This window comes from Arvicanthis niloticus, chromosome 6 (assembly GCF_011762505.2).
Source record: "Arvicanthis niloticus isolate mArvNil1 chromosome 6, mArvNil1.pat.X, whole genome shotgun sequence".
NCBI classification, from domain to species: Eukaryota; Metazoa; Chordata; class Mammalia; order Rodentia; family Muridae; genus Arvicanthis; species Arvicanthis niloticus.
Genome location: NC_047663.1, coordinates 54,158,130 through 54,175,859, shown reverse-complemented (window position 1 = coordinate 54,175,859; position 17,730 = coordinate 54,158,130). Strand labels below are relative to the sequence as shown.

At 47.1% G+C, this 17,730-nt stretch overlaps 1 protein-coding gene across 11 annotated transcripts in view; it reads left to right on the top strand.

Moving 5' to 3' along the window:
* The window catches only part of Gas7 (growth arrest specific 7), a 231,955-nt gene that overhangs the window by 175,233 nt on the left and 38,992 nt on the right, over positions 1-17,730 (top strand). For 5 of the 11 annotated variants that reach the window (XM_034506541.2, XM_034506543.2, XM_076936585.1 and 2 more), the window contains exon 4: positions 12,353-12,438. The exons of the other annotated variants lie outside the window; for them this stretch is intronic. In XM_034506541.2, the coding sequence (XP_034362432.1) occupies positions 12,353-12,438 (86 nt within the window). The remainder of the gene's footprint in view (positions 1-12,352; positions 12,439-17,730) is intronic. 11 annotated transcript variants of the gene reach the window in all.

Below are 17,730 nucleotides of genomic sequence, written 5' to 3'. Positions count from 1 at the left end.
ACTCATGGGTGTCTTCTAGGAAGACTCCAGGGCTCTTGTTCCAAAGGGCACAGAAGAGGACCACAGCAAAGACTCCTGGGCTTCCAGGACTGCAATGAGAGTTCAGAAACTGTTCTGAGGTACAGAACGTCCATCCAGTACTGCTCACAGCAGGGATCTTGGTCGTTCAGGGGTCTCTGGGCCATGCATGACCCTTGAGGACAGGGAAGAATGACTTACCTTCTTTGGTTTCACATCCATTTCAGTGTGGGGCACATCAGCTGTATCACATGCTGACGACTGTATCCCAACTGAATGTGAGCCCTCTTTTCCTTTATTTAAAGTCCAAGTGTGTCTACTCTATCAGTGGCAGTCTGTAATTTGTGAGATTATTACTTATTTCCTTGGGGTCTTGGCCATGCTGCTTCTGCCAGCAGGCCTCTTACTCATCAGTCATACATTAGTAGCCCAGAGGGTGACCATGAGAGGCCCTGGCCTGGCTTCATGATCTTAATCATGTTAACTGTGGAGCATAAAGATACCTCAGCAGTCCACCGGCCCTCCACCCTCCCTCCTACCATCGTCTCTACATCCACTCTCCACCTCCCACCCCACCATACACCTGTTCTAATTTCATCCTGTTGCTGTAAGAAAACACTCCGATCAAAAGTAATTCAAGGGAGCAAAGGGGTTATTTCAGCTTATAGGTCACAGCCTATCTCTGAGGGAAGTCAGGGCGGGAACCTTGGGGGAACGCTGTTTGCTGGCTTGCTTACTGGCTCATGATTAGCTGGCTTTCTTACACAGCCTTGGACCACCCGCCTAGGATGGTGTCTCCCACAGTGGGCTCGGCTGTCCTGCACCGATTATTAATCAAGCCAATCTGATCTATACAGCTCCTCAGTTGAGGCTTCCCTCTCAGGTGACTCTAGGCTGCGTCAAAATGACAATTAAAGCTAACTAGGATAATTCTCTGCCCCCGAACAGCCATCATTCTTCCTCTATCCATCTCACCCCCCCAATCCCATCATCTTCCCTTCACCCACCCTGTTCCCCATCATCCTCCCCCTTTCCACCCTCCTCCATCCTCCATTTAACCATCCTCCCTTCACGGACTTTCACCCATCCTGTATCCCCACCCCCACACTCTGTTCTCACCCTCCATCCCCCCCTAACTCTCTATCTTCCCACCATCTTCCTTCCATCTACTTTCCTCCCTTCCTGCATCCATCCTCTATCCCTCTTCCATCCTCCCCATCCTTTCTCCATCCTCCCTCTGTCTTCCATCTTCTCTTCATCAACTCTCCATCTTCATGGACCATTCCAGTGAGAGCAGGGTCTTGCATATGCTATTGTCTTCTCTCCTTATGTTCAAATCTAAGTCAAGTCAATAAAGAATGAAGTGGTGACCACTCTGTTTCTCTGTAGGGGACCACAAGGTTTTGACCCCTAGCTCTTTTCTCATTGAGTTTCACAGTGATTGATTATTGTGGGAAGAAAAACAGACACAGCAAGAACCTAAGGTTGCTTCGGAGATGCACCAAATCCTTGGGCTCTTGAGGATGTAACCTTCTGTCATGAAGATGCAACAGGGCTAGGTCTCAGTGCTTTCTGTTTTGTTTGGTTCTGTGAAAGTCACTGCTGCAGTGTATTAATTTCTTTAATTTTAAATTTTTCTTTATTATTACTGTGTGTGTGTGTGTGTGTGTGTGTGTGTGTGTGTGTGTGTGTGTGTGTGTGTGTGATGTATGAGTGCCAGTGTGCCAGTGTGTGTGCCACAACAGCAGAGGTTCAGAGAACAACTTTGGGGAGTTGGTTCTTTCCTTCCCCTTACATTGTCAGCTTGCCCAGCAAGTACATTTACTGGCTAAGCCATCTCGTGGACCCTGTCAACCATCTTTATCCCGAAGTATGCCACTGTTTCCCACTCCCGGGAACAGACATCCTGGGGCACTTGGACAAACAAGCACAAAGGAAATAGGTCAGGCAATCCCTGCACACTCTGACAGGGAGTGAAAGTGGGGCACTGTGACAGTGGCTGGGGAATCAGAAGACCTCGGCGAAGAAGTGACATTTAGGACAAGATTTGAGGACAGTGAGAAGGGAGGGTTAGGGAGGGGTGGGAGAGGCAATGACTCTAGCCAGGAACAGCCAGGTCAGAGGTGCTCAGGCAGCAACAGCTCAGTCTCATGAGTGGACTTGAGAACAGAAATGGGTCAGCTGAGGGAGGGGTCAGTGGTCCAGACAGGAGGGAGCTGGGGACAGGGTCTGCTAAGCCAGGTAAGCTGAGAAAGGAACACACTGGGTCTCATGTTGCCTGTGGGGGTGGAGAGGAGAAAACAACTGCCAGACTGCACTAACATTCAGCTCTCTGTTAGGAGTAGTGAGGTTTTACATTGTGTGTGTGTGTGTGTGTGTGTGTGTGTGTCTGTCTGTCTGTCTGTCTGTCTGTCTGTCTATGGCTGTGTGTATGTCTCTGTGTGCATCTCTGTGTATCTGTGTGTATGTATCTGTGTGTACGCCTGTGTGTGTATCTCTGTGTCTATGTCTGTGTGTGTCTGTGTGTATCTCTGTGTCTATGTCTGTGTCTATGTCTCTGTGTGTGTGTCTCTGTGTCTATGTCTGTGTATGTCTGTGTGTGTCTATGTGTCTCTGTGTGTATGTGTTTGTGTCTGTGTCTGTGTATGTCTTGTCTGTGTGCATGCATGTGTGTGTGCCTGTGTGTGTCTGTGAAGGGCAGTGTAGAAAACCCAGTCGCATTTCCTGACCACAGACCACAGACCACAGACATCCCTCTGGTCCCTCCTGAAGAAAAACATGGGACACTGGACAATGTTGGGAAACCACAGATTAACTTCACCAAGCTGCCCGGAGGTGGAGGCGTAGGAGTGGAGAAGCTCAGTTTTAATTCCAGGGGCCCTCCTGCCTTCCATGGGATAAGGCTGGTTCACTCCTCTCGCTATTAGCAAAACCAGCCAGTTTCTCAGCTGGGGAAGAGAGGTCTACATATAAACCTGAGCCCTCGGAACACATTCTTCTTTTTAAATCTTGGGTGATATTTACAGTGATTACTGAGCCAGGGACCTGGCCCACTTTGCCTCTTTTAATGTCACCAGAATCATGAGGCTCTGTGGATTCAGTGGCTTTACTAGGGTTGCCTGCTGCCAGGCTTTCTAAATGAAAAGCCATTCAAACCACAACAGAACTCCTGAGAGCCTTTCAGTAACTGCTGGTAACATCAGAGTCCCTCTCTGGGCTGATTTAGCACACATTGTGGAAGCATTGGTTTGTGGAGAGAGAAATAGTATCAGGCACAGGAGAGAAAAACCCAGTAAAGGCAGTGTGTTCTCTGAGTATCATCCCTGAGTCGCTTGTAGGATAAAGGACAACAGAGAGCAATGCTGTCCCCTCTATAGAGCATGTGGGGACAGTGAACATGGCCTGTATCACATGCTCAGTACTGAGGCCAATGGCCATTTGTGCCTCTCAAGTGACTAGTATGTCTGAGAAACTAAAATTTTAACTTACTTTAATTTAATAACTTTAAAAATCTTTTGGAACAATTTTATGCTTGTAAACAAGTAGGAAAAAAACAGCAGAGCAAGTCCCTGTACACCCTTTCTTTTCAAATTCATTTTTGGGGAAGGGGATGGTAGCATTGGACATGGGACCCACGTATGCGAGGCAAGCCCTCTACCACTGAGCTACAGTCTCAGACTGCCCTGTAGAGCCTAGACTCAGTTTCCCCTGTGAGTGTCTCCCACAGGCGGAGTCCATTTGATGGAATGAGGAAGTGAGCCTCAACTGTCACTCTTAACTAAATGTCAGAGTTCACATGGACTTCATAAGTTTTCCTTGGATATACTTTTTTTTTTTTTTTTTTTTTTTTTTGGTCTAACATGCTTTCCTAAAGCCCTGCCACATTTTTATTTTATTTAAATTTGGTTTAAAACCCACCTGCAGCCAGTGATTGGTGCATTAACAGAGCAACTGTACTGAGGTATCTTCTGCCCGAGCCTCTGTACCTGGGGTGTACACTGAGCTGCTGTTTTTCTTAAAGACTGGAACACCTACCATTTACCAAGTTGCCCTGGTAGGGCATAGGTGAGAGTGTTTGGGAGAATAGGGGTTAGGGACAGAATTTGCCAGCCTTAGGGATTGGATCAAGTTAGGTGTCATCTTTAAGTTTTTTGGAAGCCCAAGGGGATCCAGGTATAGGGGAAATGCCCAGGATTTCCTAGGACCTGCCAGGATTTGGAAGAGGCCTGAGAAGAAGTGAGCCTGGAGAATATGCAGCAGGCAGTTATGTCTGCCCTGAGCAGAGACCCTTGCAGACCCAAGCCAAAGCCCTGGAGCTCAGCCCTAGGTCAGGGAGCTCTCATACAACACAGACTAGCAAGTAGTCAGGCTGAAAGTCTGCTCCACAACCTAAATCAGACCTCCCTGTTGTCATCAGGGGAGGAGAGCATGGTGCTCCTTGTTGAAATGGGGCTGCAAAGCCTTTAGAACCTGTGATCCTGGTGTTTGAAGAAGCTGGTTCCCACCATATTGTCCTAGGCTTTCACCACATCATAGCCATAGGAGAAAATGCACCATGAACTTCATCTCTGGGAACTCAATCTACATCCTAGACAGCCAAGACATGCAGTAAGGAACAACTGGCCAGACAGAGGTTTCTAGAACAAAAGGTCATTCTTGTAAAACTACTCTTCTGAATGGCCTAAGAGAGTTGAAGAGGCACCTGTAAGGCATGCTGGGACTGAAAGGAGGCAGAGCTGTGACCACTTATAAGCAGGGTGCTGGCCTCAGAGCCCACTCTAGTGTCTCCTGCAGTTAGAGTTGTGTTCTCAAAAGTGAACTCCATAGTAGTCTACATCATTGCCCTAGATGAGTCTCTGTGTGTGTGTGTGTGTGTGTGTGTGTGTGTATGTGTGTGTGTGTGTGTGTGTGTGTTTGTGTGTGTGTGTGTGTGTGCGCGCGCTGTGTAGGAGTACTGGACAGTGCTGCCCATGATATCTATAGCATACATAAGAACCCCCTCAAAAGTGTTCTATCACAGCTAGGAAAACATCATGATGACTACTGTGTTTAATATAGGGATAGAGGGATGGATGGATGATGGATGGATAAGTAGAAGGATGGATAGATGGATGATTAGGTAAATGGATGGATGGATGTGAGGGAGGGAAGGCAGGAAGAATTGATGGACAGATTTCTACAACAATGAGCCTTGGGGCTCCCAGCTTTCTTACCCAGAAGATAAATTCCTATGCTCATTCCATCGAGATTGAAAGTTAGGTCACAGCCTGAGAGGTTGCATAAGGGTGTCCAGGGCTAATCCTCTGTCCTTTTGTTTTCTTGGGCAATAGAAACCTGGGAGGCTGAGGCTTGGGAAGGACCTTTTAATAACAGGACGTGGGGCTGAAAAGAGATGGAAGAGCTCTTGGGAGGGTGAATTCCAAGTGGCGGGGACCACTGGCTTTGATGCTTAGTCTCTCCGTGTTTTTCTGTTCCCTCCCTCGCTGCTGCCACCCGACTCTGCTCATCAACCTCAGTCTCCACTTTATCAAAGTATCTTTCTCCTTTTCTCATTGTTTATCTCCCAAACACGGTCTGACTGGCCATGAGGGGAAGGTCATGTGTGGGTACCCGTGTTTATATTTATTTTTGAAGTTACTACAGTTACCAACCGGTTGAAGCTTTTCATTCCCCTTTTTAAGTCATAGAAACCCCTGAGTTGAGAGTTTCATGCTTTTGTCCCCATCCTGCTCTATGCACGTTGTGGCTGAGTGAGGAAGCCTTGACCAACTTCCCCCTCAGAGGCTGGGGGCCCAGCAAATCCCTACGTGGGCTCCATTTATGCTGTGGCCAGTGGTTGGTGATTTAGGAGCACAGAGGATGGGGTGCTCATAGGCAAGGGCCCTGGGGTCTCAAGGGCTTTCAACTGTTCTCATTTGCACTGGTAAGCTTTCTGAATGTGTTTGCCTGGAGTAGAGAGACACGTAACACCACAGGGTCAGAAGGGAACTGCTGTGTGGGGAGAAATGGTTGAATGGAAAATTAGTTTTTCTTCCCAGTAATTGTTTTGACATGAGCAGTAATTAGCCAACAGCTGACAGACTAGAAATGAAGAAAGAACAAGAGGCTGGATTAAAGGCAGGATGCCTGGGCATTAGCTGGCTCCTGGCATGGCTGAGAGCCAGGGGGAGCCGGGGGTAGGTGACAGGATGCAGCTTATAGCATGCCTAGTGATTTCTGGGAAGGGAGTGAGTGGGGGTCAGAAGGGCAACCTCTGCCCTCAAATTGCTGGAAAATAACCTGGCTTCTAAGGACTCAGTGATGTCAAAGAGCGTAGTATGGCTACCTGCTCAGAGAGAGCATGCTTTATTTCATCACCAGACTGAGCTATGATTTGCCTCTGGGGGTAGAAAGTGGTCAGAGTATACAGACTGAGGGACACATGATTCTAGGTCTCAGAATAACTTGTGGCTTGCTATTTCTTTGGAGCTTTAACAAGTTTATCTTGTGAAACTGTTTGGGCCTGGTGCCTTTTAATGGAGGTTCACTTTGTAAAGGCCTCCTTCTCCTTCTCTTCCTCCTTCTCCCCCTCTCCTTGTCCCTCTCCTCTTCCCCCATATCTCCCCCATTTTCCTCCCCTTCTTCCTCCTTCCTCTTGCCCTTCTTCTCCTTCTGCTTCCCCTCCCATTTCAAGTGTTCTTGAAATCATTTTGATAATTTGAATCTTATGGAAGGTTTGGATTTTATTAAGTCTATGATTAGAAGTCATGTGCTCTTGCATTAAAAAAAAAAATCTTGCCCGTGTTTTCTGTGCTTGAGTGTTCTGATTCCTCAGTCTAAGTATTTGGGGTCACCCTCAAATTAAGCCACTTCATCTCCTTTTCTTATGGCTGTTGCAATTCCCACCACCACACCCCAGACACACTCATGCACATGCATACACGCACAATGGCACACACATGGGAGAGGAGGAGAAATAGAGAGTGCCACTTCTAGGTTGCCAATGTCATTCTCATCTCTCAATGCTAATTTCCCTCCCTGGCCCTGCCTCCTGTTTTTCTTGGTTTATTTTGTTGGTCATTTAATTTTTTCCACAATCTTTAGAGGACAATGTTTAGTCCATTTAATTTTGTCTCTTTGGATTGGTAATAGAATAATTGAGGCTATGAATTCTCCTCAAACTATAATGCAGGTTTTAACCGTTCACTTTGACATAGCCTTCCTTACTCTTTCCTAAATGAGGTGTAATTATGATCTTAAGGTCTGTTTTAGCCTGACAGTCCGTAAAAGGGCCTTTTCTTAAGTTTCCAATTACCTGGAAGTTTGAAGGTTGGGAGCCTTGTGTGTTTATATTTCATTACTAATACCTACTTTTATTGCACTCTGGTCAAAGAATGTGGCCTGAATTATTTATGCCTTTTGCTGTGCACTGGCAGTTTATTTGTAGCTTAAGCGTGCCTAACATTTCGAACGTCCCATGGCTTCTTGGCAAATGTTCTCTTTTTTTTTAGGGAAGGATGTCTTATCCATGTCCTCCACTCAGCCCTTTAAATTAAATTACACAGATCTCATTTGTCTTCAGGCCTGTCTGTGAATCAGCCCCAGAGCCCAAGCAGCGCACCAAGGTTCCCACTGCCATCTTACACTTTCTTTATGAGCCGTGGTGTTCCCTATGTGGGCTGTTCACCTTGCAGCCCTCCAGCTTCAACCTACCAACATGCTAGGACTGCAGGTGTGGACCTGTCTAGCTCCAGCATCTATCTGCCTTCTGTATGTTTCCACTGTCTTATTGGATAAGCAAACTTTCTCCGGTGTCCCACTTTGGCAGTGGGTGTACTGTGGCTGACGTAATAGCCTTCCTGACAGAGCCACTTGCCTCTCTGAGCTGGTTTCCTTAGTCTCTGATGCTTTTAGAGTTTGTGTGTTTCCTCTCTGGCTGCCTCTCTCATTGAGTTGGTACGATTATTTGGCCAGCCATCTGAGAGTTGAATGAGGACCGTGGCTGGAGAGCTGGTTAGGCAGAATCATTCTACTTTCCTCTCCAAGCAGGGAAAGAGGGGCCTGCTATCTACCAGTTTCTTGTATCTTGGTGTGTGTGTGTGTGTGTGTGTGTGTGTGTGTGTGCGTGTGTGCGCGTGCGCGCGCGTGCACGTGTATACATGCCTACTGAGCCTTCTTTGAGCCTTGAGCTGCTCTTACTGACTGAGAAGCAGCTCAGCCACTCGGGCTGTTGAGCATTGCCCTGCTTGGAAATGGCCCTCAGTTGTTACTGCAAGTGGCAGAAGATGGGCTACATCCTCCAGCATGAAAAGGTTCCCCTTAGAATAGTCTTTGCCTGCTCATTGCCCATGGTTTGCTTTATCCATGGCCACTCTTCACTCTGGGCCTCATGTCCCTTAGCTAAGATGCATTGGGACCAGAAGTGATTCTGATTTTGGAATATTTACATATACATAAGGAGACATTTGGGGGATGAGATGCAAATGTAAACATAAAACCCCACAGGTAATTTTACACAATATTACTTGTAATTTCATCTTTAACACTCCAAAATTTGGGGGTTCTGAGCTACACCTTACTACCTTCCTTGCCACCAAGGCAGAAGATCTGACAGAAATAACGTGTCTAGGAAGTACTGGTTTGGGCTTGATCTCTCAGAGGGTATGGTCCACAGGGCAGGGAAGGCCTGGGGGAGCTCACAGCGGAGGGATGGAGCTAATGGGTTTCCTCACCTCTTCTCAGTGTAGCTAGAAATGGAGTGTGAGTGACAAATGCAGCTAGCTGGCATCCCTCAAGCCCTGTGCCCCAACCCTGGGATGGGTATGTGTCTGCCAGCTAGGCCCCATGTCCCAAAGGCTTCATGGCTTCCCAAAACAGTGTTCACAGCTAGGGATCAGTGTTCAAATACACGGGCCTGTGGGTGCATTTTACGTGCAAATGGAATGCCCTGCCTATTGTAAGCACTGACAACTTTTAGATGTGTTCTCTTCTGCTTCCTGCTTACAAAATTTCTGGAAGAATCATGAGTTGAAAGTTACTGCCAATGTCTTCCTATGGTCCTCCAACTAACGTCTTTGTATGTGTGTATATCCATTGGCAGTCTCCACCAGCCTGGGGCGTAAGGACAGCCTAGCTCTCCAGTTTCCAGAGAGGGTGCAAGCTGGTGGTTCTCAGGGGCTAAAGTCCAGCAAAAACAGCAACCTCCCCTCCCTATCCTTCACTCCTCGTTCCTTTACATTGTGTATACTGCCTACATGAACATATGTACAGTCCATGTGTGGTGGTGCCCACAGAGGCCAGAAGAGGGCGTTAGATCCCAGAAACTACAAGTAAGCCTGTGTGTAGGGGTCAGGAACTGAACCCAGGTGCTCTGCAAGAGTGTCTTAATCTCTCAGCTACCTCTCTGCTTTGCCCTTTCCTTTTTAATTAGGTCCTAGAAAGATGCAGATCTTTCACCCACATGACCTCCTTGGGGGTATACTAACTAAGCAGATTTGGAGACTATCTGGAATACACACACATACACACACACTTTTTTTCACCAACGATAAATAGCTTCTCCAGGTCATGGATCTGGGAAAGAGTGTAAGTCACAGTGTGAACCCATGAGGTCAAGAATGGGAAGCAGGGCTGAGGCTTGAAGCTGGGTGTGACAAGTGTGTGGAGCCTCGGCAAGGGGAAATCGTTGCAATGAAGTTTCCCCTAGCCCTTGAAAGGAGGCTTATCAGTACACAGTGGGGATGTAAATGAGTATGCCCTAAGAAACACATGTTTTAGAGGGGTGTGGCTTTAAAGTCTCGTATGTTTGTAGGGTGAGTGGTATGTGTGTGGGAGTATGTGTGTGTAAGAGTATGTGTGTCTGTATGTGTTGTGTGTTGTGTACGTGTGTATGTAGGATGTGTGTGGTATGGAGGGGTTTGTGTGGAGTGTGTGGTATGTGTGTGTGTTATGTGTGGCATGTGTGTGCACTGTGTGTGTGTTATGTGTATGTGGTATATCTGTGCTGTATGTGGTATGTCTGTGGTGTGTGTTGTGTAGTGGATGTTTGGTGTGTGTGTGTGGATGTGGTATGTGTGATGTGTATTTGTGTGATGTGTGTTTGTGTGTATGATGGGTGTTTTGTGTAAGTGATATGTGTGTGTGGTATGTGTGCATATGTGTATGAGCAGGGTGAGGGGGGCATGAGTGGTATATCTGTGGTATGTGTTGTGTGTGGTATGTGTGATATGTGTGTGGTGTGTGTTTGTGTTGTGGCATGTGTGTGTGCATGTGTGCTTCTAAAGAGTGAACCCAAACCCTTGAATATGCTACAGACACCACCAAGCCACATCCTCAGCCCTTTTTGTGGTTTTATTTTCATTTTGCTTTGCTTTATTGATATGGGGTCTCACTCTACAGCCCTGGCTGGATTAGAATTCACTATGTAGTATAGGCTGGCCTTGAACTCACAGAGATCCACCTGCCTTTATCTCCCAGGCTCTGAGATTAAAGGCATGTGCCATTATGTCTGGCCCTTTTTATTTTTTTTTTTATCTCAGTGATAAAACTTAGTGAAAAGTCATCTCAGTGGTCTGGAACAAACTCTGGAGCCCGGGCAGCCCTTAAGTGTATAGGTTTTCTGCCGCACCCTCCTGAGCTCTGCAGTGACAGTTGTGAGCCAGCAGGCCCTGGTTTTGTTTTGGGAAAACTAAGATTAAAGAATCCATGTACTTGATTATCATTTATTAATTAGGAGACCCAAACTTCACAATGACTAATCCATCCCATCCTCTTTCTACTGACCTGGCTGTACTTCCTCCAAATCTAAATCTTAAAAACTTGAACGCTAACATCTCTATGTGCTTTAGGCTTGGGAGCATGTACTAGTTACTTTCTGTGACAAAACCACATGACAAGGCAACTTAAGAGGCTGGGAGATGGCTTCCCTGGGAAGGTGCTTGCTGTGCAGTCATGAGGAACTGACTTCCGTTCCCAATAGCCACGTAAAAAGGCCAATGTGGCCATGGGTGTCTGTAACCCCAGCTCTGGGGGCCAGAGAGACAAGTGGACCTCTGGGTCTCAGTGGTCATCTGCCTGGCCTAACCAGTGAGCCTCAGGTCCTGATGAGAGGCCCTCTCTCAAAATAAAAAGGGCCCTGAGAAACAATATCAGAGGTTGATCTAGGAATCACAACACACACACACAGCACTACCACCACTACCCCATACCCATATATCATACCACACATACTACACAGTTATCACACTCACACAAACACACACACAACACACTACCTTGACACCACATCACACCCACACATCATACCACATACATATCATACAACATATATACACACCACTCACACATATACACACCACACACACACCACTCTCCACACACACACACCACTCTCCCAACACATACACCACACACACACACACTCACATACATACCACTCCACACACACACACACACACATCACGCATACACCACACACACACAGCACACACACACACCATTACTCTACACACTACACACACACACACTCAAATGAGAAGGGAAGGGTTTCTTTTGATTTATTATTTGGAAGGATGCATCCATCGTGACAGAGAAGGCTTGGTGAGGGCATGTGAGGTAGCTGGTCACAGTGTCTGCAGTTGCTAGCAGAGGGAGATGGAAGCCGGTGCTCACCAGGCTTTTCAGGGCCGGCCCTGTCTTTTAGTGAGTCTGTGCATGCTTATACTTCACTTCCTTCAGTTAAACCTCTATGAAAACATCCTCAGTCATGCCCAGTAGTTTGAGTCCTAGTAACTCCAAATCCAGTCAAGTTGAAAAGTGTCTTGGCATCTGGCTCTTCAGATGGGGGCCACACAGCTGACATGAGAATGTGCAAACATTCTCAAATTCTGAAGAGTCCAAAATCTGAACTGGTTTGGATCCTTGAGATTTTTGAAAATGGATCTTCACCCTTGCTTACAGGCCAGCATTCAGAGACTGGGGGTGGAGAACTCCCCCAGACAGAGGAAGAAGACTCATAGGGTCATGGTGGAGGAGCCACCTGACTCAGGAGAAAGAGACAGGACCCTCGTCAGCACCTGTGATGGCAGCTGGGCTCTGATGACCCCGGCTTCTGCTGATCATGCTTTTGAGAAGGAAGCCAGTCCCCAGAGAGCTCAGTACACTGGCTGCAGAAATTACAGGGATGTTTCCCTTCATTCCCAGCTCTTAGCTGCAGGTCAGATGCCAATAGATGGCCCTTGACACATGAAATTGCAACCCTGGGATGAGGAGGGAGAGAGAGGGCTGCTGTGGCCAGAAGTCGAGGGTGCCTGTCTGTGGCCCCCGCAGCATCTGAGCTGTGTCTCTGTCCCCACAGTGAATGGATACCACGCATCAGGGACCCCGGCGCACCCTCCAGAGACTGCCCACATGAGTCTCCGAAAATCCACCGGTGATTCCCAGGTAAGGGGCTGCCAAGGGAGGTAGGGGCAGCTGAGACTCTAGCTCAGGGAAGATATACTTGGGGGTCAGAGGCAACGGCCTTTTTCTGCTGTTAGTGGAAAGTATCTCTGGGCTGTCCTAACAGTTCCTAATAATAGATGGCTTGCAGGATTGCAGTTCGTCAGTTTTCTAGAAATTGAAGGCAATTTGGATGGGGAGATACTAATTATAGTTGTCAGGGCAGAGAGATCCACTCTGCTACCCACATATCCAATAGTGTCCAGGTTTCCTGTCAGGTTAGGCGTGTGAGCCAGGCAGCCATTGTCCTTGAAGTCCTCTGCTGTGCCCATCCTCAGTCACCTGGAATGGAATTTAGGAATGTGACCATCTAACCCAGCATAAAAGCATTTTTGTGACAGGATCTTATGTGACCTAGGTTGCCCCTCAGTTTTGATCCCCCTGCCTCCAGCTCCCAAGTGCTGGGATCACTGGCACACACCACCACTCCCAGCTGGGAATCTGTTTTAAGACTGACAAACTCCTGTCTCGTTCACCATCCCAACTGACATGGGTGACATCATGAGATGGGTATCAAGAGCATTCTCGTGAGCATGGGATCACAGAGCAAGCTCATCAGATTGAGTCAAGGGTCACAGTGGACCCAATGAAGTGTCCTATAATTTCTTTATTTGCAAGACAGTTGTGTCTAAGTGTGTGTGTGTGTGTGTGTGTGTGTGTGTGTGCATGCACATGTGTGTGCGAGAGAGAGAGAGAGAGAGAGAGAGAGAGAGAGCGCACATGTGTATAGTGGGGTGGTCTCCTCACAAAGTATCAAAAAGAGCTTCTTATGGAAGCCTCCATGCCCTGTCATACTTTCTCTATAATCAACATTGACAATCTACAGGGATACCTGATGATGGTGATGATGACTGATGATCATAGTGTTAATATTGCTGGGAACAATAGCCGTGTGTGCTCTGGCTTCTGTGTGGTCACTGAGAGAAAGACCCTGTGCTCTGTGAGTGCCATCAACTAAGGTGTGACACCCACTTGAATGCAGCCAAGGCTGTTGTGTTTGGAAACTTAAAAGTTGTCCTCTCAGGGGACTAAGCATTGGTTGGACTCAGGCTCAGTAAACTGTGGTGGAGAACTTGAAACCTGGTGTGAGATGGGTCTTTCAAGTCTCCTGCCTCTTATACAGAATATGATGTGAGCAGGGTGTACATTCCCAGCCAGCATTCAGATGCCAGTCGTGGTGCTGCTCCTGGAGAGCATGTCTAGAGAGTGGGGATCCAGGCTTAGTTAACACTACACAGAACTGTGTCTGACTCTCTCAAATCCCTGTTCACATGCTTGTCATAAATCAACCCTGACTTCCCATGTCCTCTTGAGCCACCAATAAGCCCTCTACCAGCTGGCTGGTGTGTTAGAAGGGAAAACGGCTTGTCATCTGACCCGAGCATGTTTCTGAAGACATGAGTTACCACTGAACCACAACAAAACCATACAGCTTCCCCCAGCACCATGAGGAATGACACTGGAAAGAGCTCCCCATTTTTTCCTCCCCACCGAAACATGACTGCCCTGGCCTTCAGAAGTACTGTGAAGCTCCCACTCAACCATGTAAAACATTCATGCTGCAGGGCAGCTTAGAATCAGAAGCTGATTGTATCAGAGCGTGGTAGGCCTTGGACAGAGGAATTTCTCCTGTTGTATCTGTTCTTGGAATATGCTTGGGAATTCTGATGTATATGTGAAGTCATTCATACAAGCATTATTTATGCCTCCAGAATACTGAACTACTCTAACCATCCAACAAAGGACGGGCAAAATGGCTTCCAGTGCTGGACATCTAGTCAGTCAGTGATGTTACACAGCCATTAAAAGCATCCTCCTGAAGAAAATGTAATGACTCAGAAAATGCTTCTAACTTAAATCAAATGGTAGGGCTGAAGAGAGGGCCCAAGGGTTAAGAGTATACTCTTCTTCCAGAGGATGTGAGTTCAATTCCAAACACCCATATCAGGCAGCTCACAACAGCCTAAATCCCTAACTCCAAGAGATGAGACCCTCTGCTTGCTTACTTCCATGAACACCTGTACTCATGGGGGGGGGGGGGGAGTTGAGCATCCATGGGTGTGAGCATCCATGTACGTTTGTGTGTACGTGTGAGTGTGTGTGTGTGTGTGTGTGTGTGTGTGTAAATAAAAGGTGTACAGTCCTATTTAGAAGAAGGAAAGCTGAGTTTATGAGGAGAAAAATGACCACACACACACACACACACACACACACACACACCACAGTTGATAAGGGATGTGTGGTACTGGGTTTCCAGGGAAGGCCAGCTCTTAGCCCCAGCTTGGTAGACCGTGGCTGCAACACACAGGCAGGTTAGCAAAATATTCTTTTTGGTTGATAACCCTGAAGTAAGACCTCCTCAAAGAAACAAAAATAAACAGTGTGGTACTCGGAAGAGGTAAATCTGCATCTACCCACTCCATCCCAGAACTGTAAAGTGGGTCCTTTAGTATTCTTTTAGGCTATGAAAAGACAACATTTGCAAAGGAAGCCGCTGTTTTTTAAACCCGGTGTGTGAACCGCTGAGGCTAATTACCAAAAGTGCTTTACTAGCTAACCATGAATAGGTTGAGAGAATCTCCTTTAAAAGACAGCAGGGCCCAGACAATGCCTAAGCACACCCAGCATTCTTCAATACACAGGGAGATTGCTCTCCATCCCCGACTGCCAATGATAACTCATAGTTGCTCTTGATAATATCTCAAGCCTGAGAGGTGGTTCAGTGGTATTTACCTATGTTCAAGGCTCGGGGATTGGTCTCTAGGATGTGTGTGTTTATGAACAATAATTAAAATGTGAGTGAATGAAGGACCACATAACTATCAAACAGGCGGGATTTGAGGCCACAATGGCCAAGCCCAGATTTGCAGAGTGCTTATTGGTTTCCCTCTCCTTGAGCCAGCAAATGGGAAAGAATGCGGATAGCAGGAAGGGGCAGGCGCACCTAATGTCCCCATCATTCCTGAGGGTCCTGGGTTCTCCATTGCCCAGTCTTTGAGAGCTGGGTGGATGGGCACAGGTGGTGGTGGTCTGGTGCCTCCCAGTGGACAGCTTCAGTACTGCAGATATCAGAGGTCCTGGATAAAGGGAACCTTCCTGGTTGGGAAGGAACCCAGGAGTCAAAGGCTAATAAGCTTGCCAACCTTTGTGGAAGCAGATCTTAGATTGCGCCTTCTCTTCCTACCTACCATTACTTGGGCCTTTTTTGTAATTTATCCTTCCATCATGCTGGCTTCCCGACTACCCCAAAGGACACAAAGGAGAAAATGGGGCACTTGGGGCATGGGCACCTAATAGGGTGTGTTGAAGAATGCAGTTTAAGTGGAAGAAGAGCTGAGATGCTGTCTCTGCAGTCCCTCCCCAGGCCCCTGGCTTCAGTAACGCACGCCCCATTGTCCATTTAGGTCTTTGCTAGGCTCTGATGTAAGAAAAGGCTCAGCCCTAGCTGGGGAGGACAATGGGTAAACAGTTGTTTAATTCTGTAAGTAGTAAGAACAGAAGGAAGTGTGCACCATGAAAAGCCAAACCAGTAGTACTGACGGCATCAGCAATGGGCTGTTTAAGAAGAGATGCTAGGCTAAAGGAGAGGAAGACTACACGGAGGGTTGGTTAACCAAAAGATGGGGATACGGGCATTCTTCCAGACAGAGGGCATAGCATGTGGATGCCTAGAGACAGGAGGAGGGTGGAGCTTTCCAAGAACCCACAGACACCATGTATGTGTCATACTGTGACTTACATGGTGTGGGAGGGTAGAAGATGGGTCAGGAGGGGTCTACATGGCCCATCACAAGGAGCCCAGGTTTATACCAACAGTGTTGTGAACTAAAGAGGGTTTTTCCTATACCTATAGGAAACCCCCTACCAAAGGCATAGGTTCCAGGAGATGCTACAAAGGGTGCTACAAAGACTCTTAGAAGAGGGGCTGCTCATAGCTTAGCAAGCAGTGTGTGTTCTTGGTGACAGCAGAGTTGCTGAGGTACAGTCAGGATGCCAGGATGTCAGGGTGGCAGTTCAGCCAAAATGGAGAAGAACCAAGCAAGCAATGCACAAGTCAGGAAGATGAGGGAGGAATCTCTATTTCAAGGCTAGCTTGGGTTATGGCGTGAGCTCTGGGTCCAGAAAAAAAAAAAAAATTCTTCTCCAGAATTATATGCAAAGGGCAAAGTGTAAAAGTGTCTGTTGTAGGAATCTGTAAATTTATGAAAGTCAGGGACTTTCTGTGACGGAGACCCATGGACCTAGAGTCTCATTTCAGTGAGTGATGGCAGTAGGCCAGTGTTGGCTCCTGAATGGCCTCATCCAGCCTCGACTTCCTCACCTGTACATAAAGCAAAACTCCTGACTTATGGCTAAATCAGTGGTTCCAAACCTATGGGTTGTGGCCATTGGAAAATACATATTTCCAATGGTCTTGGGAACCCCCAAACATACATTTATTTTTGTTGCAACTTCGTATCTGTAATCTTGCTACTAAGCACTGTCTCAACCATAAGACCATAGGTTGAGAACTACTGCTCTAAATGTAAGTACTTCTAATTGTAAACCAAATGGGAAAGATATCAGAGTAACATTACCACGTGCAAGAAAAACAAAAGCCCAATAATATCACCATGTACATTCCATTTTCTTCAGTGGTCACCAAAATGCCTTTTATACCTGTTTTTCCCCCCAGGCCAAGAGCCATTTGAGTTTTTGATATGAAAATGTTGATTACTTTGTCTCTTTAGCCCCATCTCTCTGTCACTGTCTGTCCACCCCTCTCCCCCGCCTGCCCCCGTCTTTGTCTGTCTGTCTGTCTACCTCTTCATCTCATTTGTTGAGATGCAACTAATTATTATGTAGTTCCTTCATTTAAAATACAGTCTGAGACTACAGCTCTGTAGGTTGTAAGGGAGAGACCAATGCCCAGTCCTGTGAAGGAAAGAGAGGGAGGGGGAGGGAGGGAACAGGGACGTGGGGGTGGTGCCAACTGAGCATCATTGGTTGTTTTTTAGAGTGCTAATAGCTATCCATCTTGCATCACAGTGGATCGTAGAGAATCTGCATCCCTCCTGATATCTCCTATGCCATGGGCTGCTACTAGCCTATTTTCTGACTCCAACCCCCTCCCCCTTTTTTTAATGGCGTTTTATCTACAGGAAGGTCAGCTCTATGCGGTCCTTCTGGCTGACTGCTTTCGCTCAGGATGTTTTTGATGTCTCTGTTGAGTGTGCTCAACTTTGATTCCTACTG